This window comes from Ictalurus furcatus, chromosome 24 (assembly GCF_023375685.1).
Source record: "Ictalurus furcatus strain D&B chromosome 24, Billie_1.0, whole genome shotgun sequence".
Taxonomy (NCBI): Eukaryota; Metazoa; Chordata; class Actinopteri; order Siluriformes; family Ictaluridae; genus Ictalurus; species Ictalurus furcatus.
In genome coordinates, this window is record NC_071278.1 from 7,230,217 (window position 1) to 7,258,117 (window position 27,901).

Sequence of the window (27,901 nt, forward strand, 5' to 3'; positions counted from 1 at the left end):
TAGGTATTTTTTCTGTTTTATGTTGCTGAGGAGTGTTTCAGTGTGGGCACTTTTTGGTCTGATTATGGGTTTATGTTGCAGGCTCAGGAAAATAACTATATGGGGAATGACTACTTGAGTAAGAAGAAGCGAGAGAAGCATGACGTCATGCAACAGGAAAATAACTCAGAGGAATTTTCCTGGAATGTGTTCTGCGACTTCCCTGAAATCTCACACATTGCCATAACAGGAGCAAATGTCTGCATCAGCCAGCAAGACAGCTTTGCAATGGTGAGACCCTGAACATTATACTGGTGCTGTACTGTTAGGGCAGAACAGCCAAAAAACTATTGTTCTGTCTTTTGTTTGAACAAGAAATTGTTTTGCACTGTTTAGCATGTTACATCATATACATTTAGTAGGTTTCTGGTTTGGACTTCTTCTTTGGAATTACACTTCTTGTTTCGCTTTGAAAATGATGTAATCAGTTTTCTTGCGAAACGGCATACGGTATATGTCTGGTCAGACATATACCGTACGCCGTTTCGCAAGAAAACCGATTGTAGTTGTAATTGTTATAATACAGGACTTGCGCTTGAAGTCAGCTCTTGAGGCGCGCTCTCTGGTGTCCCTGCTTGATGGGTACTTCCGCCTGACAGCAGACGCTCACCAGTACCTCTGCCACGAGGTGGCACCACCCAGAGTGGTCCTTAGTGAGGCCAACGGTCTTCACGGTCCAATACTGTAGGTGTCCGTTTTTACGTTTTACTACGTGCTCGGTTGCTCAACATGTGGTGCTGAATTGTTGTTTATTTACTTTCCTATCAGTGATGAGTTTGTGCTGCAGAAGCTGAAGAGGGAACATGTGGATGAGGGCGCATACTTAGTGCGCTGGAGCGTTCTGGACTACCGGCGTATCATATTAGCAGTTCTGAGTAGGACTGAGGTACCGTTCACATACATGGCTGCAAAAACCAAAGTAGCTAAACAGAATTCTTGTTCTTCGTGAGAATCTCACCTGCTCAATATTCAACTCAGTGAACATATTTCCTGACCTCAGTATCATAAGGTTGGATCTTTGGGATTTTGGTCCAAAATGAGTTAACCACAAAAACTTCACCACTGGGGGGGAGACTTTATTCTCCTGTGTTGTTAGTTTATTACTGTACCAGTTCTAGTTATTTAATGAGATTAAGAGAAACAGTCGGAACCTTATCAAACCAAACGGTATTTGATCTTAGAGAACAATAATTGCAGCCTTCACAATTTTTAATTCCTACTTTTTTTTTTTTGAGAATGTGAATTTGAAGTAACCTTAAAGTGCATTCCTTGCAGATCTGTAAAAGGAAATGACAGTACTGTTGACTTTTGCTAGCTGATGCAGCATCAAAACTCAAAACGGCTCTTCATCCAAAACCTAAGCCATGATTTTATTTAAATTTTTGATGCATCTTGATTTATATAGAATGAATCGAGAGTTTTGAATGTTTATGAACAAGGGTCTGGCTTGTAACACTGAGGGAATATTTGTTTCAATAGGAGGGACAGAATCCAACACATAAGCAGTTCAGGATCATGCAGAAAGGCTCTGTGTTTACGCTAGAGGGCTGGGACCGAGAGTTCTCTACTGTTAAGGAGCTCACAGACAGCCTGAAGACCTTTGTGCTTAAGTCTGGCCAAGACTGCTTCACTGTGAAGAAGTGCTGCCTGCCCAGACCTGCAGGTGATTTGCAGTGTTGATTACACTCTGGAAACCTGGAAGTATGTGATATGAAATGTACTTGGATGGGAGTCAAGGTACTGAATGTTGGGGGAATGAGGTTTGCACATCCTTACTTGTACAGTGGCTGGTCTATATCTCTGCATAAATGTGACCTAAAACATCATCAGGTTTTCACACAAGTCCTAAAAGTAGATAAAGAGAACCCAATTAAACAAATGAGACACAAATATTATACTTGATAATTTTTTTATTGAGGAAAATGATCCAATATTGCATATCTGTGAGTAAAAGTATGTGCACCTTTGCTTTCAGTATCTGGTGTGAGCTCATTGTGCAGCAATAACTGCAGATAAACGTTTGGGGTAACTGTTGATCAGTCCTGCACATCGGCTTGGAGGAATTTTAGTCCGTTCCTCAGTACAGAACAGCTTCAACTCTGGGATGTTGGTGGGTTTCCTCACATGAACTGCTTGCTTCAGGTTCTTCCACAACATTTCTACTGGATTAAGGTCAGGACTTTGACTTGGCCATTACAAAACATTAACTTTATTCTTCTTTAACCATTCTTTGGTAGAACGACTCGTGTGTTTAGGATCGCTGTCTTGCTGAATGACCCATTTTCTCTTCAGATTCAGTTCATGAACAGATGTCCTGACATTTTCCTTTAGAGTTTGCTGGAATAATTCAGATTCATTGTTCTAGCAATGATGGCAAGTCATCCTGGACCAGATGCAGCAAAACAGGTCCAAACCATGATACTACCACCACCATGTTTGACAGATGGGATACGGTTCTTATGCTCGAGTGCAGTGTTTTCCTTTCTCTCAACATAACAATTCTCATTTAAACCAAAAAGTCCCATTTTTCCAATAGCCTTCTGGGTTGTCTACGTGATCTTGAGCAAACTGCAGAAGGGCAGCAATGTTCTTTTTTGGGGATCAGTGGCTTTCTCCTTACAACCCTGCCATACACACCATAGTTGTTCAGTGTTCTCCTGATGGTGGACTCATGATCATTAACATTAGCCGATGTGAGAGAGGCCTTTAGTTGCTAAAAAGTTACCCTGGGTTCCCTTGTGACGTCTTGCTCTTGGAGTGATCTTTGTTGGTCTCCACTCCTGGGGAGGGGAACAGTAGTCTAGAATTTCCTCCATTTGTACACAATCTGTCTGACTGTGGATTGGTGGAGTCCAAACTCTTTAGAGATGGTTTTATGACCTTCTCCAGCCTGATTAGCTTTAACAACTCTTTTTCTGAGGTCCTCGGAAATCAACTTTGTTTGTTTCACTTGTGGTGAAGATCAGACTCTGATAGATCCCTGTTCTTTAAATAAAACAGGACACTCACTCAATCACACCTGATCGTCATCCCATTGATTGAAATCACCTGACTCTAATTTCACCTTCATCCTAGAGGTTCACATACTTTTACTCACAGATATGCAATATTGGATCATTTTCCTCAATAAATAAATGACAAAGTATGATATTTTTCATCTCATTTGTTTAATTGGGTTCTCTTTGTCTACCTTTAGGACTTCTGATGATGTTTTCAGGTCATATTTCTGCAGCTATATAGAAAATTCATTCAAGCACCACTGTATGTTTACAGATATTTCAGGTATTATTTATATGACCAGTACACACAGGGTTATACTCAGCCTCTCAGCCTCTGTGTCAGTTTCACTAGCGACCATTTCAGTCACTTCCTTTCGGTGTGACGCAGCTGAAAGAGTATGCAAAAGAAAACTGATACTGATTTGAATTCTCTTTACCGATTGGTTGTTTTCTACCTCTTGACGATGCATTGCCTGAACACAGATTATTAAAGTGATTAAAATGTGGAGCACTGGCTATCATCATGTGTGCAGAAAGTGGGAACGCACTAATATTCACAGCTCCTCTGACGAACTGTAGCTGTACCAAGAATTGACGCGAGCTGACTTTACGGCTTGTTGACTTCTTTACAATTGGATGTTACTCAGTAGCAATCAAACCCCTAGGGTAATTAAAGAATTATTAGAAAAGGAGAACGTTTTCCCAGCTCTGTCTGGCTTTTTTTGTCTGCCACTCTGCTCCCAAACCCTGAGCTGTGTTCATGTCACTGCCAATTTACAAACAAGGAATGAAAAAACAGATAAATAAAATAAAATGCATTTTTAATGGGAGAGAATATACTTGGGTGGGCGTCAATATTCCTGTGCATCACACCAAAGTATCAGCCGTGTGTGGGAAGCACTAGAGTAGGATCCAGATAAAGCAAACATTTCCAACTAAGCAAGCACCAGACATCGCCTCAAGAATAATCATGCTTCTTCTTCTTCTTCTTCTTCTCTATGATCTTGCTCACCCTTGCGTGTTCACAGAGCTGTCAAACCTGATAGTAAAGAGACAGGGCATAAACGGCAACACCAAGCCTCTTTCTGAAACCCGCAACCTGTGCCAACTGAGATTCCATCAGATTAAAGACAAAGAGTTAATACAGGTCAGTTTCACCTCAACGTCGATTCAAATGCTGTTGTTACTGTGCCACATTTCATTGTGTCACGCTATCACTTATGTTGTTATTTATTTAGTCGTTTTTGTGCGATTTTAATCTCCAGGAGCAGCACTTAGGCCGTGGCACTAGGACCAACATATACTCGGGTCGCTTGATGGTGCAGAGCGGAGTGGAGGATGATGAGGATGAATGGAACAATAATCACACCAATGGAAAAGGCATTCGTGTGGTTCTGAAGATCCTGGATCAGAGCCACAAGGACATAGCACTGGTGAGAGAAGCTGTTTCATCAGCAGCCCTTGATATAGCAGGAAACATGGTCATTTAACCCAGCATCCTACACGTCTACGTAATAGATCACTTGTCCTGTTGACTTCTGTTTTGCAGGCGTTCTTTGAGACTGCTAGCTTCATGAGTCAGGTGTCTCACTGTCACCTGGTTTTCGTGCATGGCGTTTCAGTCAAGGGATCTGAGAGTGAGTGGTGTGCTCTTTTGGGATTTCCTCTTTTGCCCTAACAATCTTCAGAGTGTACTTAAAGTTCTACGCACCTGCTTCGTTCTCACAGTTCTCTAACTTACAGACTTTCAGTCTGTTACACCTTTAATGTTGTATATTATCACTTAGAGCAATTGCACTATTGATTTGAATTTATTTCAGTTCACTTACACCTGGAGTATTTTTGTGTGTGTGTGTGTGTGTCTGAACAGACATTATGGTGGAGGAGTTTGTTGAGTTTGGCCCCTTAGATGTCTTCCTGCACAAAGAGAAAGCTCGTGTAACACCTCAGTGGAAGTTTACGGTTGCAAAACAGCTGGCCAGTGCACTCTGTTATCTTGTAAGCATGAAACAATTCATGAAAACTGACCACAATGTTGGTTTTGACATTTAAAATTATATTAAAGATAACCTCTAAACCATCATTTAGAGTACATTTAAAAACAACGTTTTTGCCTTTAGGAAACGAAACGCTTGGTTCATGGGAATGTCTGTGCAAAGAATATCCTGGTTGCTCGCAAGGGCCTGGAGGAGGGCACGTTTCCGTTTGTGAAGCTGAGTGACCCGGGCATAGCTCTTACCGCACTCTCACGTGGAGGTACCGCACATCACACTGTTGCTGTAATCATAAAGACTATGATGCTCATACTGAACGTCCTTTTAAGCAGAATTGACTTTATAGCAGAGAGTAATCATGTAAGATGATTTATAGTCACACTATCCGGTGTCACCTAGAAGAGGATGGGGCTTCCCTTTTGAGTCTGGTCTGAGGTCATGTCCTCATGTCGTTTCAGGAAGTTTTACCTTCCCACTGTCACCCCTGGTTTGCTCATTAGAGATGTAAATATAAACCTACATCCTGATTTCTGTAAAGCTGCTTTATGACAATGTCGGTATTTAGAAGATCATTTATCATGCTATGCATATTTTCCACTAGTAAGAAATAAAAATAAAAAAACACAACAACAGCTGACTATTTAATAAAGCACCAATCATTCAAGACTCAGCAGTAAATGAATCTGGTCAACTGAAATCTTTCGTCCTCCCTGAGAACATTTGAGTTAGCTCTTTGACCATGCAGTTTCTCTTTGAGAACACTGTCTCTCAGCTGTTTATATCATCTGAATTACTGTTCGTACTCAATGGCGGAACAGGAAGCCTCTAATGCTAACCACTTCCTGTGGTTGTGTTCGCTTCCTCCTCTGTTTTACCTTTTAATAAGGTCACAGTGAAACTGATGCAGCACCAGAAGCCATCTGGTCTGTTTGATGATTTAGTGTTGATTTTGTTTTTATTCCTCTTGTGTGTTCCACTTGTAGAACGAGTGGAGCGCATTCCCTGGATCGCACCAGAGTGTGTGCTCAGCGGATCTGTAATAGGCAGTGCCGCAGATAAGTGGAGCTTTGGAGCCACACTGCTGGAAATCTGCAACAACGGAGATCTGGCCATGAGCGGCAGCACTTTGCCAGAGGTACACCCATCAGCGTAGCTCATGTGCCATCCACTTACTATATGTAGCAGTATAGAAAACATTGCTGACTATAAACCATCCTTTAACGACAGAAAGAGCGGTTCTATGAGACCCAGAGCCGCCTGGCAGTCCCCTCAGCTCAGGAGCTGGCCAGCTTCATCAGCATGTGTCTGACCTATGACCCCGCAGCAAGGCCATCATTCAGGACCATTCTACGGGAGCTGACGGAAATACAGATAAAGAGTGGGCTCTCTTTTTCTTTTCTCTTAGCATTTTGTAACCTTTTCCACTGGATAGTTTTATGCCACTTTGGGACCGAATTCAGTGCATGTTCATTTCAATATGGCCTGCTGTTCTTTCACCAGGAAATAATAATGGTTTTGCTTATTAATAACAGACCCGGACATTTCTTCTGACTGCGAGGCGCTTCCAGACAGAGATCCCAGTATTTTCCTTAAGCGGCACCTGAAGAAGATCCGAGACCTTGGAGAGGTTAGTTTGCTCCTGTCTGAGGTTGTGTTAAAGATCATGGCTTTGCTACTCAGTGTATTTTCTTTCTTCAGGGCCATTTTGGGAAAGTGATGCTCTATGTGTATGACCCTGCTAACGATGGCACTGGAGAGTATGTGGCAGTGAAGACCGTCAAGCAGGAGGGGGGCAGTCTCCTCCATGAGTCTTGGATGAAGGAGATAGAAATCCTCAAATCACTCTACCATAACAACATTGTCAAGTATAAAGGCTGTTGCACTGAACTCGGTGAGATCTTCAGCTCTCCACCTCTTACAGTTCCCATCAAATGGACTGTACTCGTCAGATGATACCATTCACAATATCGTTGTTTGAAGAATACAGATAAATCTCACTCTCTTGGACGATTTGTTCTTTTGGACAATCTTGATACTTCAGGTGGCCAGGTGGTCCAGCTAATCATGGAGTACCTTCCACTGGGCAGCCTTCGAGAGTACCTGCCCAAACACCGTCTGGGATTCACACAGAATCTGCTCTTTGCCCAACAGGTCTGCCAGGTAAACAAAGATGTTTCGCCCACATTCACTGGTTCATTGAGAAAATGAAATAATAAAGAATAATTTCCCAGGAAAGTTCAGACAGAACAGTTGTTCATGAACTTAAAGGGTGGTGCTTCTTTCTCAATAGGGGATGGATTACCTGCACTCGAAAAGATACATCCATCGGGATTTGGCTGCTCGCAATGTTCTGGTGGAGAATGAGGGAGTGGTGAAGATCGGTGACTTTGGCTTGACAAAGTACATTCCTGAGGGGGAGGTGTATTACCGGGTCCGGGAGGATGGAGACAGCCCTGTTTTCTGGTTAGTTTGAGTGACGGATAGAGGGTTGTGGATTATGTACGTCCTGAAGGAAAACACCACTCCCAGGCACATTAAATATGTTTCCTATTGAAATGTTTGTGATGTTTAGTGATTTTGTTTGTTGCATGTATTTTTGTTTTTCCTGTGAGAAGTTTATCTGCAGGCGGACATTATTAGTGCCGTTTCAGTGTCGTTTAATAGCTGAAAAACTGTAAACGATCCCAAGCGTAATGGATAAGGATCTGGTTTTGCTTTTAGTGCCCAAGAACAAAAGAGCAAGACCTTCTGTTCTCACTTGCCATTTTCCAGTGTCATGATGATGAAAAATCCAAAGTAGAAGTACTTGAAGTACTACAGACAGCAAACCTTCAACTCCAAGGTTCAGAAAAGTATCCGCTAAGTTACGGCAGATACTCAGCTCAGCTTGTTAGCGATCTATGGCATGAAGTGAGTCTTTATTGATCACATATACATTACAGCACAGTGAAATTCTTTTCTTCGCATACCCCAGCATGTTAGGAAGTTGGGGTCAGAGCGCAGGGTCAGCCATGATACAGCGCCCCTGGAGCAGAGAGGGTTAAGGGCTTAAGGGCCCAATAGAGGCAGCTTGGCAGTGACCCAGAGCCTTAACCACCAAGCACCACTTCCCCCATGACAGGCGCAATGGTATTGACGGTGGTATTAGCATGAAAGTTGAAGCTTTGGAACCCTAACTGTTTGAGCAGAGTGTACAGATGATGAAGTGACCACTAGGTGGTGGTGGCGGCGGCATTACACACCAGCAGAAAGATATCTGTGATTTTGCCAGCTAAAGTGTGAATTATGCGTCACACAACTGATATTCCATGGAATTGATAAATCTTCTGGATAGGGAACCAGCATGCATATTAGGGCAGTGGTAGCTCAGTGTTTAAGGCTCTGGGCTACTGAGCCAAAGGATGAGAGTTCAAATCCCAGCGCTGCACCCAGCACCAGGTCCTTGAGCTTCGATTGCTCAGCTGTATCCTGTCTCAATTGTAAGTTGCTTTGGATAACTCATCAGCCAAATGAGGTAAACGCATTATCCTGAACCAGCAATGAATCCCTGTGGTGAGATGCGGGGTGTTTACGCTTTCAAAGCTGTGTACATAATAGAGCCATAAACTGTATATAAACTATGTATATAAAAAATGAAATCGTATCGTATCATGTGCAAGCCTGAGGTTTACAATTTGTGTTGTGGGTAATGTTGGAATCCAGTTGCCAAAGTAAAACTAGACCAGAGAGAAGTTCATTAGAGAGATGCCACTGAGGATCACATGCAAATTCAGATTAATACACAAGGTGTTCAGGGTTCTTCTTTAAAACTCGACTCTACCAGGATTCGTAAAGGCAACTCGTTTAAAATGATTGATATAATGGTGATCGAAAATGATTATCTAATGATCATTTCTATTTAATGGCATCCTAATTAGTCAGGATGCATCGAACCAGCATCTCTACTAGGACTTGTCTGAAACGCTAAATAAATGAATGAGCAGAAGGAATAAACTATGGAGATATTTTGTGGGTTATGGAAAGCTGTGATTGACCATTTTCTTGATTATGCGTTCATCATGGTTGTACTTTTTCTTACTTCTCAGGTATGCCATAGAGTGTCTGAAAGAAAGCAAGTTTTCCTTTTCTTCTGATGTCTGGTCTTTTGGTGTTACACTGTACGAGATTCTGACACGCTGTGACCATCGTCAGAGTCCACCTGCGGTCAGAAACCATTCCCCACCTCAGTGTCTTCATGTTTTTTAATAATAATAATAATAATAATAATAATAATTGTGTATACAATGTATATTTTTTATACTTGTGGAGAGCATTTGTTGTATATTATGCTTGTGTATAATATCTACTGAATAGTGTAATAATTGTTCACAATTTGATGTACTTGCTATAGAAATATGTCGAGATGATGGGGATGGTACAAGGTCAGATGACTGTGATGAAATTGATCAGCCTCTTGGAGAAACACCGGCGGCTGCCGTGCCCTCGAGACTGTCCGCATGAGGTAGTGTGAAACATTCAAAACACAGAAGCCTACTCTACTTACCATCTCAAACACTGTACTAATTAACGTATTGCGTAAAATGTAGGTATACATGCTGATGGAGCAGTGCTGGGACTTCACACCGGCACAGCGTCCAACATTCAAATCCCTGGCAGAGTCTTTGGAGGAAATTCGGCGTACGTACGAGGAACCTGCTGTCCGGCTTGCTCAGATTAACCATCACTGACCACTTTTACAAATATATACCACTTCCTGCTGATGTGACCCCGTTGGCTGCATTGGTTATAAAACAGATGTTGCTTCACTGTTACAGTAACAAATCGATCCACTCTGCTCCTCAAGTGCTCTTTGTTGCCATGTTTGTGTTAAAGACTTATTAACTAAAGTAAGTACAGTGATGGGACTTTATTTCTTGGTCTGACAAAGTGTATTGTAAATAGATGTGTTGTTGGAATTTTACAAGTTCAAGTTTCATTATTTCACTGCTCGGCCATAAACATATTCAGTATTTACAGAATGCATTTTCCTTCTGTTTTTATTACTTTGTTGTCCTTCCCCTTTCTTTTCTTTTTTTTTATTTATTAGAAATTAAATGACTAGCAAATGTAAACCAGAGTCAGTTCTGAAAGGGCTTAATGCTGTAGTTGAGTCTGTTTTGCCAATCTGCACCTTACTAGTTAGGAACTTGTAAAAATGTTAAACTATCCTTGCATATTTTTTAAATTGTATTTATTTTCCTTTTTTTTTATTATTTTTTTTTTTATAAAATGTGTAATTCTACCCTTAATTCTCAACAGACTCAAGCATTATATAGAATGCTCAGAGATTTTGATGAATGAGAATGTAATTTTAGATGCACGGATGGACGGATGGATGAATACAGGGCTGTGGTGTACGCACCAACAATGGCTTTAATAAAAATGTGTGTTTCAAACCATTGAAAACTTTTAAGTTGTTTCCAGTCATGTATCTTATAACCCCCTATGCATCATATTTGAACTATTTTTAAATACCATTTCAGGTTACTATTTTAGTCTGACCTGAAATCATCGATCGTACTTATCCAATAAATATAGTCATTGATATGCATTTCTCTTCAAAATTCATTCAAGACTAGACCAAATCAAGCCTGATTACACTTTGGGACATCGTTTTTTACAGATTTTTTTTTTTTTACTCAGTTAAAAGTGGAAGTATCCGGCCAAAAATGTATCAGTAAATGTTTTTAACTGATGAAATCTCATGTTTTCGTGTGAAAAATACTTATCTAACATTGTTTGATTTTTTTTTGTTCTATAGCAATGATGTCGTTTTTGCCTAAAAACCATCATTCAAATAAGTTTGCAATATTTACCACTAACTAGAATTGTCTTGCTGCCTAGTAGCTACTGGAATCGATGCTAATCTAACCTGGCATTAGCAGAATAAATTAGCTAAACTTTCATAAACATGCTTTTTCAAATTAGATGGAGTTCAAGCCTTATATTCCTTATAGAGATGTAAAGGAGATGCCTCATTTTATAGAAATCTTTGCTTACTCCAGCATACTGAGACATTTTACTAGGGGAGGGCCAGAGACACGCATCCTCAAGTTCCACACTGCAGTCTGGTGGATTATCTGTCTTCACCTGCTGAAAAACAAACACAATAGAAACCTTCATAAAATTTGTAATGGTTTTTAATGGGAATTGTAATGGTCCCTGTGGGTCTCTACTGGTAATTTGTTGCCTTCTGTTGGTGGCAGGTTATGTGTAATTACCAATAATGGTAATGGTTTTAATGGTTTGTAACTGTATTTACTGTGGAAACCATTAGAATTTCTGTAATAGTTTCTATTGTTTTTTCAACAAGGCAAACACAATAGTGCCAACTACTTTGTGTAGGTCACAGCAAATGATGAATTGGAATGATTTTTTAAAATCATTTTATTCTACACTGATGAACTTTGGATGCTAAGTGATTAGATGCTAAACTAGGCACCATTTTACTGATGTATAGCATACTGTCACTGGCTGTATGAAAGAAGAAGAGGCCGTTGTGATTAGTACTCTTGAAAGTCTAAATAAAAAGGTAAGGAGTAAAAAGTTTTTTTCTTGGAAATGTAACCGAGTACAAGTATTCAATTTCAATAAAACTCTAAATCTATAAATGCATCAAAATATCCTGCTGGACCCTGCCAACCCTCATAGAATTTGTAATGGTTTTAATGGTTATAATGGGAATCGTATTAGTTCGCCTTGGTAATTTGTTGCCTTCTATAATTGGCATGTTATGTCTAGTGGATACCATTAAGGACCAGTAATGGTAATGGTTTTACTGGTTAGCTAATGGTTTGTAATGGTACAGTCGGGGAAATAAGTATTGGACATGTCAACATTTGTTTCAGTAAATATATTCTCCCAAGAGACCTCTTCGTGCAACATATTGATGTAATCGGATTCAGACGTATTTCAAAACTTCCGAATCCTCCAGTAAGCACCATCAGGGTCATTATCCGCAAGTGGAAGCAACATCACTCCGTCATCAACCAGCCATGCACAGGAGCTCCTCGCAAGATTTCTGACCAGGGAGTCAGAATAGTCAAAAGAGTAGCCCAAGAGCCATGGACCACTCGGAAAGAGCTCCAGAAACACTTGGAGGCGGCAGGTGCCATCGTCACAGAGAAAACAATAGGCAATGCGCTCCACTGCTCACGCTCACCCCACAAGACTCCATTACTAAAGAAAAGGCATGTCGAAGCTCGTTTAAAGTTTGCTACAACTCATTTGGACAAGACTAAGAAATACTGGGAGACTGTAGTCTGGTCAGACGAGAGCAAAATGAAACTTTTTGTCTGTCATACTACACACCATGTTTGGAGAAGAAATGGCATTGCACATCACCCTAAAAACACTACACCAACAGTGAAGTTTGGAGGTGGAAGCATCATGGTGTGGGGCTGTTTTTCATCACATGGTACTGGCAGACTTCATATAAATGAAGGAACGATGAATGGAGCCCTTTACCGGGAGATTCTTGAGAAGAATCTGCTGCCATCCACCAGGATGATGAAGATGAGACGTGGAAGGACCTTCCAGCAGGACAACGATCTAAAGCATACAGCAAAGGAAACTCTCAATCGGTTTCAGAGAAAAAAAAATCAAGGCGTTAGAACGGCCCAGTCAATCACCTGACTCGAATCCAATTGAACAAGATTTAAAGACAATATGTTTAGAAGAATGGACCAAAATCACACCTGAATACTGCGACGCATTAATTTCTTCATACAGGAAGTGTCTTGAAGCGTCATTACAAACAAAGGCTTCTCCACTAAGTATTAAATACATTTCAGTTAGTGGGTTCAATACTTTTTTCCCGTGTCATTCCACTTTATTACACATAACTTCATTCATGGACTTTAATGTTGTGAAATATTTCTATTTCCGTATTTCTTGAGTTAATACTGATGTCTGGCTCAAATTTCATGTGAACAACCTCATTGGAAATATATTTACTGATCCGCTTATCAAATCATCTGGACTGGACCTTTCCTCAGAATCCTCACAGCCTTGCTTGTTATTGATTTAAAATGACCACGTGACCGGTTAGCCCCGCCTCGTACACTGTAGTGAAACGCATTCTGCTGTCAGCCAATCAGCGGCAGAGTTTGTCCCACATGTGTATTGTTTAAACTGCTCGACGCGAGCGCAGCACTCCGAGCCAAACTTCCACACGGAGCTATGGCGGCTGCTGTGTCCGTTAGCAGAGCTGCCGGAGAGGAGGCGTGCTGCGCTGGAATTAGCGCCACTACCCGTCCGCTTTATGAGAACTATGATCAAGCCAAGATAGAAAACTGGGCTGCCGAGAAACGCAGAGACTCCGAGGCCAACCCGCAGCACGAAGAGTCGGCGGCAGGGCGCGACTTTCCGCGCAGGGCTGAGGATGAGCTGACAGCGCTCAGCCCGGAGGAAATCGCCAGTCGGCTGGAGAGAACTCGAAGAGAGTTTTACAACCGCCGCAAAATCATCATTAAAAATCTCCCCGCTGACGTCACCAACCAGGCGAGTAACGATTTAAAGTTCTCCTTCTCCCGCTGTTACCAAACTACAGTGAGTTAGCTACATTATCTACATCAGTAGCATTAGCGTCTGAATATGGAGGATGAACGGCCGTGAAAGTTCAATTTAAACTTCCCTAACACGTTGCTGTATGATGAGTGTTCTCTGGGGCTAACACTTCACACACTAACTCTCAGTTCTTTACCGTGCAAACGCTCCTGAGCCGCTGGAGTTTACACACTGGGTCTGGAAGCTAACGCTGCTAGCATCCCATACTAACCTGGTGCGCGTGCTAATCTTTCACTAACCTGGTGCGCGTGCTAATCTTTCACTAACCTGGTGCGCGTGCTAATCTTTCACTAACCTGTGCGCGTGCTAATCTTTCACAAACCTGTGCGCGTGCTAATCTTTCACAAACCTGTGCGCGTGCTAATCTTTCACAAACCTGTGCGCGTGCTAATCTTTCACAAACCTGTGCGCGTGCTAATCTTTCACAAACCTGTGCGCGTGCTAATCTTTCACAAACCTGTGCGCGTGCTAATCTTTCACAAACCTGTGCGCGTGCTGCTTTAAACCGGTATTTCCTGTCGCGTGCTCACGTAAAGTCTTGCTGAATGTGTTCAATATGTCGCAGAACCACTCACGAGCGTCGTAAACCGTTTTTTTTTTTTTTTTAAATGTTTTTCTTTGGTGAAGACTTTCAGAGCGTTTTAAATCTACACCAGCCTTTTGTAAATGTATAGAAAGTACATAATCCGTATATGTAAAATATTTGAATAAATAAAAAAGCAGTGCTCGTGTTCTTACAGGAGGCGACATTTTGTAGGAAAACGCGAGTAGTGAGAGGCGTGTGCGCGCGTCGTCGGGAACGCGCCTCGGGGACGTGCACTGTAGGGTTGACAAAAGGCCAAAAACGCTTTAACAACAAGTTTCAGCTCCAGTTAAAGGAAAGTGCTCGACTCAAGCAGTTTTTTCCCCTATAACAATTCCTAGGTATCCGATATAGAGTACAAGTAAAATATACTAACTTGTTGATTTGATCATGTTCTCACATTACACAACACTGATTAAACCTGAGGCCCTGATTCTCACAGGGGCCTTTGTTACTGATTGTTTAATACTGTCTCAGTTCTGAGATTAATGTTCAGTTGAAGTGAATAGGTTTAATATTTAGTGTAAAATATTATTGTGTAATCCACCTGTTACTAAATTACATTATATAGAACATCTGTCATGTGCACACTGAAAATTCAAGTCCCAGCTGTTTCTAAAACTACACACAACTCTGTGTACGTGTGTGTGTATGTGTATATATGTGTGTGTATATGTGTGTGTGTGTGTGTATATATTTTTTTATATATATAAACACACAGAAAAGGTTAAACAATAGACAGTTTTTCACAGCCTTCTTTGTTCATGTTTACCAAGGGTGCCAATATTAGTGGTGGGCATTGTGTATTTTAATTTATATCTTTTACATTTGTGTGCAATGGAAATAAACTACCTATTTAACATGGCTGTGTAATATATAAAAGTGCTGTACTTTGTGCAAACTGTATTTTGAAGTCAGTCAGTTAATGTTTACGTTAGTTACTCTCTTTAGGATCGTGAGGAGGATGCCGCTTGATAATCACTGAGCCTCATTTATGATGAATTGTCATGGTGGTGTGAATGTAAGAAGTCGACAACCGCGTTTCAGAGTTTGGTGCAAAAGCTTGTGCCACAAAGGGTTAATAAAAATCCGCCCCCCGGAGTTTGGGGGTTAAGGCAGTTTGCTTGTATTTTCTCATTTGTAAGTTGCTTTGGATAAAAGCGTCTGCTAAATGATATGTAAATGAAAGCTGGGACAGTAAAGCTCCTGTGGAATCGGATGTAATAAGTGTGGCAGTCCTGCACAAGCTGGCTCAAGCCAGATGTTTTTGAAGTCATCTGTCTTTTTGTACTTTTTTTTTTATTTATTTTTTTTATTCAGGAGGTACACGAGTTGTTAAGAAACTATGACCTGAAGTATTGCTTCGTGGACAAGTACAAGGGCACAGGTAAGTCCTTCATTCTTCACAGTGTATGTTGGGACAGTTTAGTGCGATCTGCTCCTTATTAACCAACCAGGAGCTGCAGTGTCATAGCCTTGCATTTATCCATTAAATCCTCATTTTTCTTAGTAGAATAGGAGTACTCTTTTGCAAAGGTTGAAATTTTGGATGAAATGATTTAATTTGATCAAATCGAATCTCCTTATTGTGTTTTCCACAGCTTTTGTGACTCTGCTAAACGGCGAGCAGGCCCAGTGCGCGATCGAGGATTTCCACCGGCACGTCCTGCGTGATCGGGAGATCTCCGTGCAGCTGCAGCCCACAGATGCCCTGCTGTGCATCGCCAACCTCCCACGGGCCTTCACGCAGCAGCAGTTCGAGGAGCTTGTGCGGCCCTTTGGCAACTTGGAGCGTTGTTTCTTGGTGCACAGTGCGTGCACGGGCCACTCCAAGGGCTACGGCTTCGTGGAGTACATGAAGAAGGACTCAGCCGCCCGGGCCAAATCGGAGCTGTTGGGTAAACAACTCGGCTCGCGCATGCTGTACGTGCACTGGACTGAAGTGGGATCGCTGACGTACACCATGCTGCACTCACGCTGCCTCTGCATGGACCGCCTGCCCCCCAGCCTCCTGACTGCTCAGGATCTGCTGAACGCCCTGGCTGACACGCCGGAGCCCATCTTCTGCCAGGTTAGACAGTTTAAAAAATGATTCATTGAGCGATTTTTAAAAATCACCAATAAGAAAGTAAAGTATCTGTAATGAAGATCAGCAGAGTCGTAGGAGAGGGTGGATTTTACTGTCATGTGGCTGAAGCGGGTCAGATACAAAGTCCAAGAAAAGACCATGCTGATTAATGTGGGCGTGTACTGGGTTCATTTTTAACTGGAACCGTCCCCTCCAACACATAACCCTGGAGTAAATACAGTGCAACTCGTTTAAAGGTAAGAGGTGCTGATGTTGACTTGACGTCACTTGCTGAACTCCGGGTTGAGGAGACCGGGAGACCATCCCAAGTTGCGGGGTGTTTTCTTTGGGTTTTCTTGTCGGAGGTGAGAAATTGGGTTGAATGCCGCGTTGTCGCCGTCTGGAACACGTGGCGTGAATTTATATTTATGACCGGCTAAAGATGACCGTTTGGAGGTGACAGTAGACGGGTGTGAGGTTGCAGAAATGGACTTGTTCAGCTCAGGAAAACTGCTCGAGACGTTTGTTATGCGTTTGGATTACAGCCTGTACACGGTGTTAGATCAGATCCACTAAGCATTATTTCTGCCTCTGTAATTACGATTTCCCCTGGTGACAGAAGGGCTGTGACCTTTGGCCTGCTTTTCCCGAGGCTCGGTCCTCAGTTTCTATGGTAATGAGCTGTGGTCGTGGTTTGTATGGAGATGAGCAGCTGACTGGGGTGAGTGCCGTCAGTCAGCAGGCCCTCTGGTCCATGGCTCTTTCTGGAATGGGAGAGAGCAGCTCGTCTTTTCGTACGTCACGACACACGCTGCAAACGTGCGTGGCTTCATGTCTGCTACCATTGTCCTTTATTTGTGAACAGAAAATTGGAGCTTGTTGGAATGTTTCTGCTCCTTTTATTGTTGACATGAAGTTCTGTGCTTCCTGTCCTTTTGAGCATGAGGTGCTCAATACTAATCCTATGTCTTTCATTCTGGTTAAGAATTCTGGTTGTAATCCTATTAGTCTGTTTAGTGTTTAATCTGAATGTTTGTAAGGTTTTACACTATTTTAAAGATTCAGGCGTACTTGATCAAAACGGGAAAAAAAACACACAACTATTATAGACGTGTTGCCCAGCCCAAGTTTTCATGCATGATGTGTGTATATAGGGACGCTGCGCTGGGAAAATGATCTTCACGCGTGAACACATCTTGAATGTAGGCAAATATAATTATTTTTTTTTGTTTGTTTGTTTGTTTTTTTTTCTCCACGCTTATCAAGGGAAACAAGTTTAACGGTTCTCCCGCAAGCAACCATTCCCCCCTACCATCACCCGGCCCCATAAGCTCCTTTCTACCATAATGTTTCTCCCTTCTAACTTCAGCTAGTTAATGAACAAAGATCATTTGTTCGATTGTGTGAATTATTCGGAGTGGGCCACAAATGACCAGGAAAAACGCGTAAGGTTACTATAGTAATAGATCGTCACGTCTCTCTCGCTTTAGGGGAAAATATAAAAATGGTCCACTCAAGCTTTTGTGAATGTTCTGTTCCCTGAACCTCAGTACCGTATCGTTCCCTCGGCCTTTCTTAAATATAAGTGTTAAACGACAAGCTTATCTTTTTTTAATATTCATATCCATCTGCACTCGACTGATGAACTCTATGAAATATTTGAACCTTTTGGTACACTTCAAGTCCTGTTTGCTTTGACTGTGTCTGGGAACTCTGGAGTTTTGAAACATGTGCGGTGTGAATGTGTAGCGTGATGAATATTGGTATGGAGTAGGGATGTCACGATACCAAAAATCTAGTAGTCGGTACCGATACCACCAAAAGTACTCGATACCACAGTGTGGTTTAAAAATAAGATTTCTTTTTTTTTTTTTTTTTTTTAACACCCAATAAAATAAACTCCTGGAGGACATCCTCCTCTGGCTAATACTGGTAAAAAGAGAGAGAGGGATATTTTAGTTAACAAACACTAATAAAACAGTGCTAAGTGCTAATAACAAATGCTAAGGTGCACTCCTAAACACACACACACACACCCCTTATACTCTGAAAGCAAGCATTAGTTTAAATTCACTGATATGGTGGCAGGCCAGAAAGATTTATTAAAAGCATGAACATGCGAATATTATTATTAATATATTATTAGTGACATGAGGCTACATTTATCTGACAGGACACGGGCTGAATGGCAATGCATGGTGTCCATTAGGAGGTAGTTTGTAACACGGCAATGTGTTAGTGTCGTTAACAAATAACCGTCTATCGCTAACATTACATGGAGCATAACGTTAGCTGGTTTCACGGCCACAATGCAGCTGCCTCAAACAAACATAATATAGGACCGTCTTTCAGGTGCTTCGCCAAATTCCAGGTGTTTCCTCGCTTTGTTTGAAATGAACGATAGCAGCGGTTGCACACCGGAAACTGATACTAGCTTTCCTCTCAACGATTGGGGGCGGAGCTAAACTTGTAGCCGTTTCTGTAGTTTTTCCGTGTGCTTGTAGGCGTTCCTCTTCTTCTTCACCACTTGTGGACCAACTAAAACACTTGCGTCTATTTGCTGCCCCCATCAGGTCCGGAAGAATTGCAACATCGGTACCTTAATTACAACTGTACCCACACTACTGCAGAAAAACAAGTACCGTCACGTTTTAAGAATGTTGGTACCGAAGTATTTGCTCTCGTGAAATCCCTAGTATGGAGTGATATGAAGAAAAATATTACAGCAATATTTTTCTTCATAACACACACACACACACACAGAGAGAGAGAGAGCGAGAGAGAGAGAGAAAATGTTCATCTACCTGGTGGAAAGTCATTGTGTGTGTGTGTGTGTGTGTTCTCTCAGCTCGCTCAGGGACAAGATGGCAGTTTTCGGCGGTTTGCCATTTTGGAGTACTCCACGCCAGAGATGGCAGAAGAGGTGCAGCGATTAACTGATGGACGGACTGTAGGTGGTAGCCCTGTTCGCATGTCCTTCTGTGCTCCTGGACCTCCAGGCAGGAGCATGCTGGCAGCACTTATCGCTGCACAGACTCTGGTATTGTCCCATTTCTGCATTAATTCAACACTTTTTATTAAAAAATTTCATTCTTTAATGATGCTCATGAGTGTGTATGTATATGTGAAATAGATCAATGTTATTGTTTGCTTGTTTGTTTATTTATTTGTTTATTTATTTAAAAATGCAGGCTATAAACCGAGGAAAGGGTCTACTTCCCGAACCTAGTGCCATGCAAATACTCTCGAGTTTGAGCAACCCGGCGACACTGAAATTGCTGCTGGCTCCTCTCAATCAAGGACACAAACAAGGTACTGCTGTGTGTTCTGTAGCTGAATATCTGCTCAGCACCAAGAACCTGTTATGGATGTGTTACGTGTGTGTGTGTTTAGGTCTGCTCGGTGCAGCCCCAGCGATGCCACTGCTCAGTAACCCTGCTCTCTCCGCTGCTCTGATGCAGCTGCTGCTTCAGAACCAAGTCCAGCAGGTATTGAATCAACACTTGTCCATTCTTCTTATTTATTTAATTCTGTTGATGTGCTGCTCTTTTTTATTTATTTATTTTTATTTCTATATTCTTTTTTTATTTTTATTTTTTTTAATGAGCTTCATTAGCTTCCTTACTCTCCCATTCTCCCTAGCAAGCCTTTCTAGGAAACCCTCTTCTTTGGGCACAGGTTCTGCACAGTACCGAAAGCCGTCTGCCCCCCAGTGTGAGTGTGTGTGGTGTGGTGTGTGAGTGGTGCTGTGTGAGTGTGTGTGGTGTGGTGTGCTAGGTAGAGACAGGGACAGCTTGTACACAGCGAGGCCTGATGGCTACAGAATGGTATATTGGATGTCCTCAGCTTGTAACAGGTAGACACTGGTATGTCGTATGTGTGTCTGTATATGGCCTGGATGTAGAGCCAGCTTCATCAGACCACAGACACCAGTTACCCCTGGTTACCCCCTGGGTGTTACATGTGTCTTTATCCTGGTTATATCTATGAAACGGAAGTGTAGAGACATAGGGCTGCACGATTATGGCCAAAATGGTAATCACGATTATTTTGATCAATACTGAGATCACGATTATTGATTGGTTTTAGGGACGACATATTTTTATTGCACTTTCACGTTTAAATAAACATACCGCTGCTTTCACCTCCATGTTGTGCTACATTCCTGATAATGTACAAATCTTTGCATCAAATTAGACTGGTTCTTAAAGTGCATCATCTCGTAGAATCAAAATATAAATAAAATTGTACCCGAAGTATAGGGTAAGTAAAAATAAAAATGCCATCAACCAAATGAAAATATGCATCAAATAACAATATGCAACCAAATGAAAACAATTCAGGCGAATGCAGAAAAGACAATAACAGTGTTTACAGGAGGAGAGACGCAGACAAATCACCCAATAGAGCGGTGATGCAGGGACGACGTCATTTTCTACCGAAACCCGGAAGTTAGCGTCACACCAGTTCCCTCGACAAAAACCCAATAGGATTTTCACATAGACTTTTGAATTATAGACTAACACAAGCATGATCCATATTAGGAAAAAGGCTTGTAAGCCTTCTACAGAAATAGCAAACTAAGCTTGATGTCAAATTGATATTAAATGCAACCCATAGTAATTAAACATAATTTCATTTCTCATTTTATTTATATTTTATGAAGTTATCTTCATATTAAATGATTTTATTTATAACTAACCACATTTTCTCGTTTTTTGGGGATAAATATGAACATGGAAACTGGAGTTGACTTCTAGTGATATCTGGCAACCCTGAGTTTAAATGAAGTGAATGCACTGTCTAGAGTTGGTGAAGGAGAGCGGCAGTGTACTGTATGTTTACAGACCGAACAGTTGCTACTCTTGATTATGATTGGTGAGGAATTATTTAATAAAGAAGTTTGAATTAAACCCACCTTGTAGCATCAGTGTTATTAATTTATTCGCTCCTGACGCCGTGCCACTGTGTCTACACAAGCAGGTCACAGTTGCAGGATCAGGTCATTTGTGAGATGGGAAGTTGAGAGAAGCAGATGATGTGCAGAGTTACTTGTCGTCATAAAGGCTTCTCTGCAGTATTTCCACGCTTGTTCAGTTGACTGAGGTGATGAAAAGCAGTGTGAAAGTAACTGTGGTGTGGTGTAGTTGTATTTGAGTAGTTTTTATTACGGTTGTATTATACAGGTCACTCGTACTGGTGCGAATAAATATTTATTCCCAGTCGCACAAAGAACTTCTCAGTCACAAATTTGAGTGAAGTGGTCTCGTTTTAGCACCCCGAGTTTATCTGCAAAGTTTTTTCCTGTTCGGCGTGATGACGTTTAATGTCCCTGACGACGTCTGTAGTGCCGTTTAGCAACATGTTAATGTTGACGCCAACGGAATTATTCTATTCTGTCTAACAGGATAACATCAGCTCATCAACCATGTGAAGCGCAACCATCCCAAACTGGCTTATTCTATAACTACATGGGCCACCATCTTCTATTGCCCTTTATACCACAGCCATCGAACCCCTTTATACTGAAGCCCTCTGATACACGTTTATCATCAAATGGCATACAGTTTAACGCCTTATAGTTCCATTTAATGGAATAACTGAGAGAGGAGTTGGTTCCTGTTCCCGCTTTCCTTTCCCTCGCTCCCCCCTTCTCTCCCAACCTGAATGGACGGCAGTGAAGCTGCTCTCACAGCACTGAAACTGTTCTTCATACTTGTTGCCCTGATTCATTTGCACACACTTGACGAGTATGAGGCCCTGTGATTCAGAGCTGGGGTTAAGTTTTGTCAGAGATCTTGTTCCCTGATCATGGGTATTAATGCACTCTGTATGGTTTTAATGCACAGACTTTGATTGCTAAAGTGGGTGCTGTGTTGCGATTTATTTGTTTTACCAATATGCAGAAATGCTTTCATTGACTTTATTTAGCTGTAGCTACCATGTTTTCCCTGTTCTTTACATCAAGGAGCAGCACTGGAAGTTTGTGGACAAGTGTAATGAGCTGAAGTGCTCAGTGCATGCAGCACGGCCACAGAATTATAATCCGGCCATTTCGCACTGCGTTTCTTCACGGTTGAGTTAATCTGAATAAAATATTGACACAAGATGCATGAAACGAATAGGAGTAAGCAGAGGGTCTAAATCAGTGCTTTTTCCTTTATTATTTTTTCTGTGCTTCAGGACAAGCAGTAACACAAATCGAAGCTCGTGATTTTTAATGACCTGAAACAATTTTCAGTTCAATCCAGTTCAGTATTCTGGTCGTGGCTTCGTTTGTTGTTGTTGCGTGTCTGCGCTTAATCAGATCTGAAGTGAAGTGTTTGTTCAGCTTTGTTGACGTGTCTCTTGTACTCAAGCCCGTGCTGTCTGTGCTGAGATGCTAATGTGGTTTTTCTGTTTGTTTCCGATCAGCAGGCTGGACTGCTCGGTGAAAACCCTCTGGCTGCTCTCCCTCTTCAACACGGCGTGAACATGCTGGGAGATCTGCCTCATGGTATGCCAAGCGGATTAACCTCCACTGCCTTGTTATCTGGTCAGGATTTATTTATACTGCCACCTGGGCCAGCGGTGTTAATTCTCTCGGTTCTGTCTGACACAGGTGCCATGGCTCCTGGCTTGGGCATGCAAACGGATCCTTTAGGCCCCATAAAGCCCCCGTCTCTGGGCCGGACACTCGGGAGGGAGCCGGAGTCCGCGACTGCACCGAATGGTTTTCTCGCAAACCCTTCTCCTGCATTACAGGGCCTGAGCGTTCCACTTTTGGGGAGTGTGCTAGGAGCAGATGGGTCCACACTTCCCCCGGTGAGGGATTTCTTTCAGCCAGGAAAAGCTGCATGGCCTTCATTTCAGGGCGAGATCTCGCCTATCCCGTGTCTTGCTTTCATGTAGCACTTCAGCGCTTCATTAGAAGTCTGTTGATTGATCGGGTGTACAGTAGTGCTCAGTATAGAATTGGATGAAGGGGGGGGGACAAAAAGCACCATGTCCTCTGATGTTGGGTAGCTTTTCACCTTCTGTGGATTGATGGAAGAAATCTTAACATATTGTGTTTTGTGGGAGTTTATACTTCTGAGCACATTAATATTCAAGCTGAAATTTCGCTGCTTTATCTGTAAACTGGGTTCGCACCTGTACACCATCAGCATCTTCAAGACAATTACATATCAATCGATGCAGTTAATATACTGCGAAAGCTCTTCATCGTTCCCTTTTCTTTTTAGGCATCTTTATTAGGAGAGCCACCCAAAGAGATCGGAGTGTCCTCGAACCCCTTTCTGAACTCACCCAGTATATTCCCCTCCTCTGGTAAGGTGGCTGCTATATAGATTTTTAAATTTTATTTTTCCTCCTTTTCTCATGTGGTGCCTTTTTTTTTTATTTTAAATAACTTCTCTAAATATTGTGTGTTTAGCTGCCAACTCCAGGCCCCACCCATACAGGAAGAGACCAATGCCAGGTGGCATGGCTAACCAGCGGTCCTTCCAGAGCATCCACTCTAATTATAACCTGCGCTGCCAAGACTCGTATGATTTCCCGGCACTACACCAGGTTAGCATGACTTTATAAACACTGTGCTGTTGCATATTGGAATCTGATTGGTCAGGAGGAGTGCGTTAATTCTGTACGACCACACAGCTCGGGCAGTAGTTTCTATATTAACCGCTTGTACACCGGGACGCCGTGTTATCCATCACTAATAATCAGCAGATTTTTCTAAAGTAAACGATGACGGGATCGAACTCGTCTCTCAGCCTTTCCATAACGTTAACTCTTCTGTAGAAATGGTTAAAATGTGTGTTTGTTAACGAGTTAAATGTGTATTCCGTGTGGTAACATTTTTAACTCCACTTCGTGTCTTGTCTCATCACAGCACCCTGGTGTGGATTATTTTCTTCTAAACACCTTTATGCTCTTTCCTTACCTTCTCCAGGACCCGGTCTCTCACCTGTACGAGCAGCTGGAGACTCTGGACAGCACTGGACATCTGGCCTTTGGAGCTCAGGTATCTGTCTGCCCCATTACTTCAGTCAGGAATGATTAAAGGTGTTGATGAAGGGTGAGGAATTAGAAAGGACTGCATTTTTAAAAACCACAGATTCCTCACTGGCCTTCTTTCTTTGTTGGCAACACTGAAGCAGTAGTTTGGTCCCGGATTGAAATGTACCTTATTGTTCCCCCTGTACTCAGAGTATATTACTGTAGACCTTGTTTATATGCAAATATTATTAGAGCTGGTTTCATTTAAGTAGAATAAATCTATTTATATAAAAAATATATATATGTATTTTTTAAAGATGCAAATCAAAGTATGACTATCATCTGACAAGCTTAACAAGTTTCCACACACAGCTGTGACGTAGCCAGATGCACAATATTACTCATCTCTTTCTCTTTTTTTTTTTTTTTTTTTTTTTTCTTCTTTTTTCTTCTCTCTCCTCTCTCTCTCTTCTTTGTTTATTAAATATATTACATATTGTGGCATGTCTGTTCTGAGCTTCAGGTGATAACAGGAACTTTGAGAATTGTTAGTCGCTCCCTTTCCAGACTCTTACAATCTCCTGCACATCAGTGATGTTTTTAAAAAAGAAAATAAAAATTGTTTTTGCTTTGCTTTTTCTTTCTTTTCTTTTTTTTTTTTTTTGGTTAAATAACGGGTATAGATGGATAGATAGAGAGAGAGAGAGAATTTTTTTATATTTTTTTTTTCCCTCCTCTACAAGTCCCTGGGAATTCGACGTCGCTATAGAAACAATAGCGTGTATTAGAACGAGCATGTTGTATATAAATGTGCTGTAGTTTGGAAGCTAACATCTTGTCATTCTTTGTAGCATTCGAGACATGGCGCTATCAGGGAGAGAACGTCTCCCTTCGCTTACCCGTCTAGCCCTCCTGCCTCCTCCTACTTTGGCTTTGGTGCTCCTGGGAGTATGCCCTCCACCCAGCTCAATAAGGTACACTCTGTCTACAACGCTGCTGATAATGCTGGATGTTAAAGCGTGGAGTGGGGGGTGTAATATTGACTTTGTGTACTGATTTTTATTTGTTGAGCTGCCAGTACCTTCGACCTTGTATCTCGCTGTAAAAAGAAAGAAGCTTGTCAGTTGTTGAAATGCTTCTAGGCCAAGGATATTGTTGTCCTTTTCTTTTCTTTTTTTTTTTTTTTAGTAGGTGCACAAGTATAATGCCTCCTTTTCTGTCTTTCTGCTTGACCAGGCCGTGGGAATGCCTCCCATGACTCACTCCAGCGTTTACTCTGCTGCTCCTGGAGGTGGAACTAAGGTAGGGTTAGCTTTCAGCATCTGCCCATCCCCGTCCCTTTTAATCCCTCAGGTAACTGCTTTATCTGCACTCGCTCACTCCCTCATTTATTTCTGCTTTAGACTCCCGTAGGAGGACAGAAGCGTCTCTTCTCGCGCCTGATCCCGTCTCCAGAGCCCAGTCCAGAGGGCGGCTACGTGGGTCAGCATTCTCAGGGGCTCGGGGGTCACTATGCTGACTCTTACCTGAAACGGAAGCGCATATTTTAACCCCCTTGCTCATTGGTGCCGTAGTTGACCCTTGCAGGTGGTCAGTGAGGGACCGAAAGAGAGAGAGAGTGTGTGTGTGTGTGTGTGTGTGTGGCGCGTTTGGGAATCCAGGATCCGGGAAACCTCCTGTGTTAACCTGTTCCGTGAATGATTTCAGTGCGCATGTAAATTATTTTTATTTCCTTATTTTTTTTCATTTTAACTCCTTTAATTTGCCTTTTTTAAGTTTTCTTTCATTAACGCTAAGACCACAGGTACCTCACAAAGGAAACATCCCCTTCCTCCCTTTTTTCTTTCTTTTTCGTAATCCGACTCCCCTTTGATTAACTGTTCTGTATATAGTTGAGTAGCATTCATGAATAGAGTCCTGAATAGGGTCATGGTTCTAGGTAACGTGTGTGTGTGTGTGTGTGTGTGTGTGTGTGTGTGTGTGTGTCCCAGCAGCGGTACCGGTAGCTGCTCTGTTCTTTTGCGTCACCGTGTTCTGATCTGTATTTCAGTGTTGAAACTGTCCCGGTCCCCTTCCCACTTTCTCCATCACAAGTCCAGGTTTCCAGCACGAAGTGTTGCGTGTTGCACTTAGAGGATGCGAGTCACATGAAATTTTTGCCTCCCTCATTGTCCTTTCCTCTCTAGCCATTTTGTACTGTCTTCCTTCTCATGGTTTCCTTTTTTCTCTCCTCCCAGTTCTGTCTGTAGTTTTGCTGTACCCCACCCTGATCTCCACTCAGTACTAGCCCCTGTACTGCCAGCAGAAGGAGCTGGTTAGCATTGAGGAAAAGTGCTTTATCTCATGTGCCTGGTTTGCTTTTTTTTCTTTTTAAAAAAAATAATTTTATCACTGGAACGACTGAGTCTGGAGCAGGCCGGACCTGTGCTCAAACATGATGGTTCTTTTTTTTTTGTTTGTTTTTTCCCTCTCCTTTTTTTTTTTTTTTTAAAAATCGCTATTACTGCTGTAACTGTACCAGCTCCATCTTGACTCCTGTAGGGGAGGAGTTCTCACTGACTAGAACATGGCTGGATTACGAGTACCAGATCTGTGACTTGCTTAATCTGCCTGACCTTTCGATTGTGGACACTGAATATCTCTAGCATGCTGCAGTTCATGATCTACAAATGGCTCTCGTCGTCTAAACTGCTGACGTGTCGAGTGTAATCTCTCCCACACACTCTCTTGAACCTACAGACTAGTGTGGTATCATAAAGAACCAAATGGACTTCATCTGTGAAATGACTGCTTTAGCAAGCGCACCATCGTTTGTACAGAGCTTGTCTACGTCTTTGGGATTTTTGGACTCGTATTTGTTTATATATATATATATATATATATATATATATATATATATATAATACAATATAAAAATTTTTTTTTTCTTTTCTTTATCGAGTCTGTAATTAGATCAGAAATGCAGCTGTATTTGTTTTTTGTTTTGTGTTTTTGAGTGATCTTTGCAGCATCTTTTCATGGAGTTTACATATGCTATATGGACTAGTGTGGTATCATAGAGAACCAAACGGACTTCATCTGTAAAATGACTGCTTTTGCAAGCGCACCATCATTTGTACAGAGCTGCCATGCTTTCATGACTTATACTTCAAGTAAATGTTATTTAAGTTCACACCTCATTGTGTTCTTTACTTCTTTACATCGGTCATGTCGACCAGCTTTCAATACATTTAACGCTAATTTGTTTATTGTGTTTATTTTAACTTGTTAATATCTGAAGTCTTTTTTTTTTTTGCAGAATGTTTACATGAATTCTTAAAAGCACTAAATATAAAGATTATTAGCATGAAATGGTGGATTGGAAATTGATCCTGTAACAAATAACAAAGATTGGATTTGGAAAACCAATTTATTTTTGGAACTGGACGTGTCTACGTGTAGAGACTTGATTTTTATTATTTTTATATTTACAGTGTACATGATTGTGAACGAGTTTAACTGTGAAGCACTTCTGGAGGGGGGAACTCTTTTTTTAAAGCTTGGTAGGTTTTTAAAGAACACGGTATGTCTGCGACAGCAGGTACTCAAGGGTTCAGAAGTAGAGTCATGCTGTCTCAAATTTTTAATATTT

The 27,901-nt window shown here is 41.7% G+C and overlaps 2 protein-coding genes across 5 annotated transcripts in view; both read left to right on the forward strand.

Annotated features, from left to right (window-relative positions):
• The window catches only part of tyk2 (tyrosine kinase 2), a 28,636-nt gene extending 17,366 nt beyond the window's left edge, over window positions 1-11,270 (forward strand). The window contains exons 7-24 of one of the 2 annotated variants that reach the window (XM_053612301.1): window positions 82-270; window positions 566-723; window positions 808-925; window positions 1,519-1,702; window positions 4,067-4,185; window positions 4,304-4,471; window positions 4,588-4,675; window positions 4,909-5,036; window positions 5,159-5,294; window positions 6,016-6,167; window positions 6,260-6,410; window positions 6,565-6,659; window positions 6,731-6,923; window positions 7,074-7,192; window positions 7,323-7,495; window positions 9,118-9,235; window positions 9,423-9,533; window positions 9,619-11,268. In XM_053612301.1, coding sequence (XP_053468276.1) covers window positions 82-270; window positions 566-723; window positions 808-925; window positions 1,519-1,702; window positions 4,067-4,185; window positions 4,304-4,471; window positions 4,588-4,675; window positions 4,909-5,036; window positions 5,159-5,294; window positions 6,016-6,167; window positions 6,260-6,410; window positions 6,565-6,659; window positions 6,731-6,923; window positions 7,074-7,192; window positions 7,323-7,495; window positions 9,118-9,235; window positions 9,423-9,533; window positions 9,619-9,759 — 2,541 coding nt within the window. In that variant the 3' untranslated portion in view covers window positions 9,760-11,268. Of the gene's footprint in view, window positions 1-81; window positions 271-565; window positions 724-807; window positions 926-1,518; window positions 1,703-4,066; window positions 4,186-4,303; window positions 4,472-4,587; window positions 4,676-4,908; window positions 5,037-5,158; window positions 5,295-6,015; window positions 6,168-6,259; window positions 6,411-6,564; window positions 6,660-6,730; window positions 6,924-7,073; window positions 7,193-7,322; window positions 7,496-9,117; window positions 9,236-9,422; window positions 9,534-9,618 lie in introns of both variants that reach the window. The other variant, XM_053612300.1, reaches the window with a different exon arrangement.
• Window positions 11,271-12,526: 1,256 nt separating this feature from the next.
• raver1 (ribonucleoprotein, PTB-binding 1) lies at window positions 12,527-27,442 on the forward strand. 3 transcript variants are annotated; one of them, XM_053612310.1, is made up of 15 exons: window positions 12,527-13,573; window positions 15,543-15,609; window positions 15,824-16,293; window positions 19,139-19,330; window positions 19,482-19,602; window positions 19,684-19,778; window positions 19,933-20,004; window positions 22,708-22,786; window positions 22,892-23,094; window positions 23,514-23,598; window positions 23,705-23,841; window positions 24,224-24,295; window positions 25,122-25,244; window positions 25,507-25,572; window positions 25,674-27,442. In XM_053612310.1, the coding sequence occupies exons 1-15, from the start codon at window positions 13,253-13,255 to the stop codon at window positions 25,818-25,820; spliced, it is 2,250 nt and encodes a 749-aa protein (XP_053468285.1). In that variant the 5' UTR covers window positions 12,527-13,252; the 3' UTR covers window positions 25,821-27,442. The 3 variants fall into 3 exon arrangements, with proteins under 3 accessions (XP_053468285.1, XP_053468283.1, XP_053468284.1); XM_053612308.1 differs by lacking the exon at window positions 19,933-20,004 and having other exon boundaries at window positions 22,705-22,786; XM_053612309.1 differs by lacking the exon at window positions 19,933-20,004.
• The last annotated feature ends 459 nt before the right edge of the window (window positions 27,443-27,901 follow it).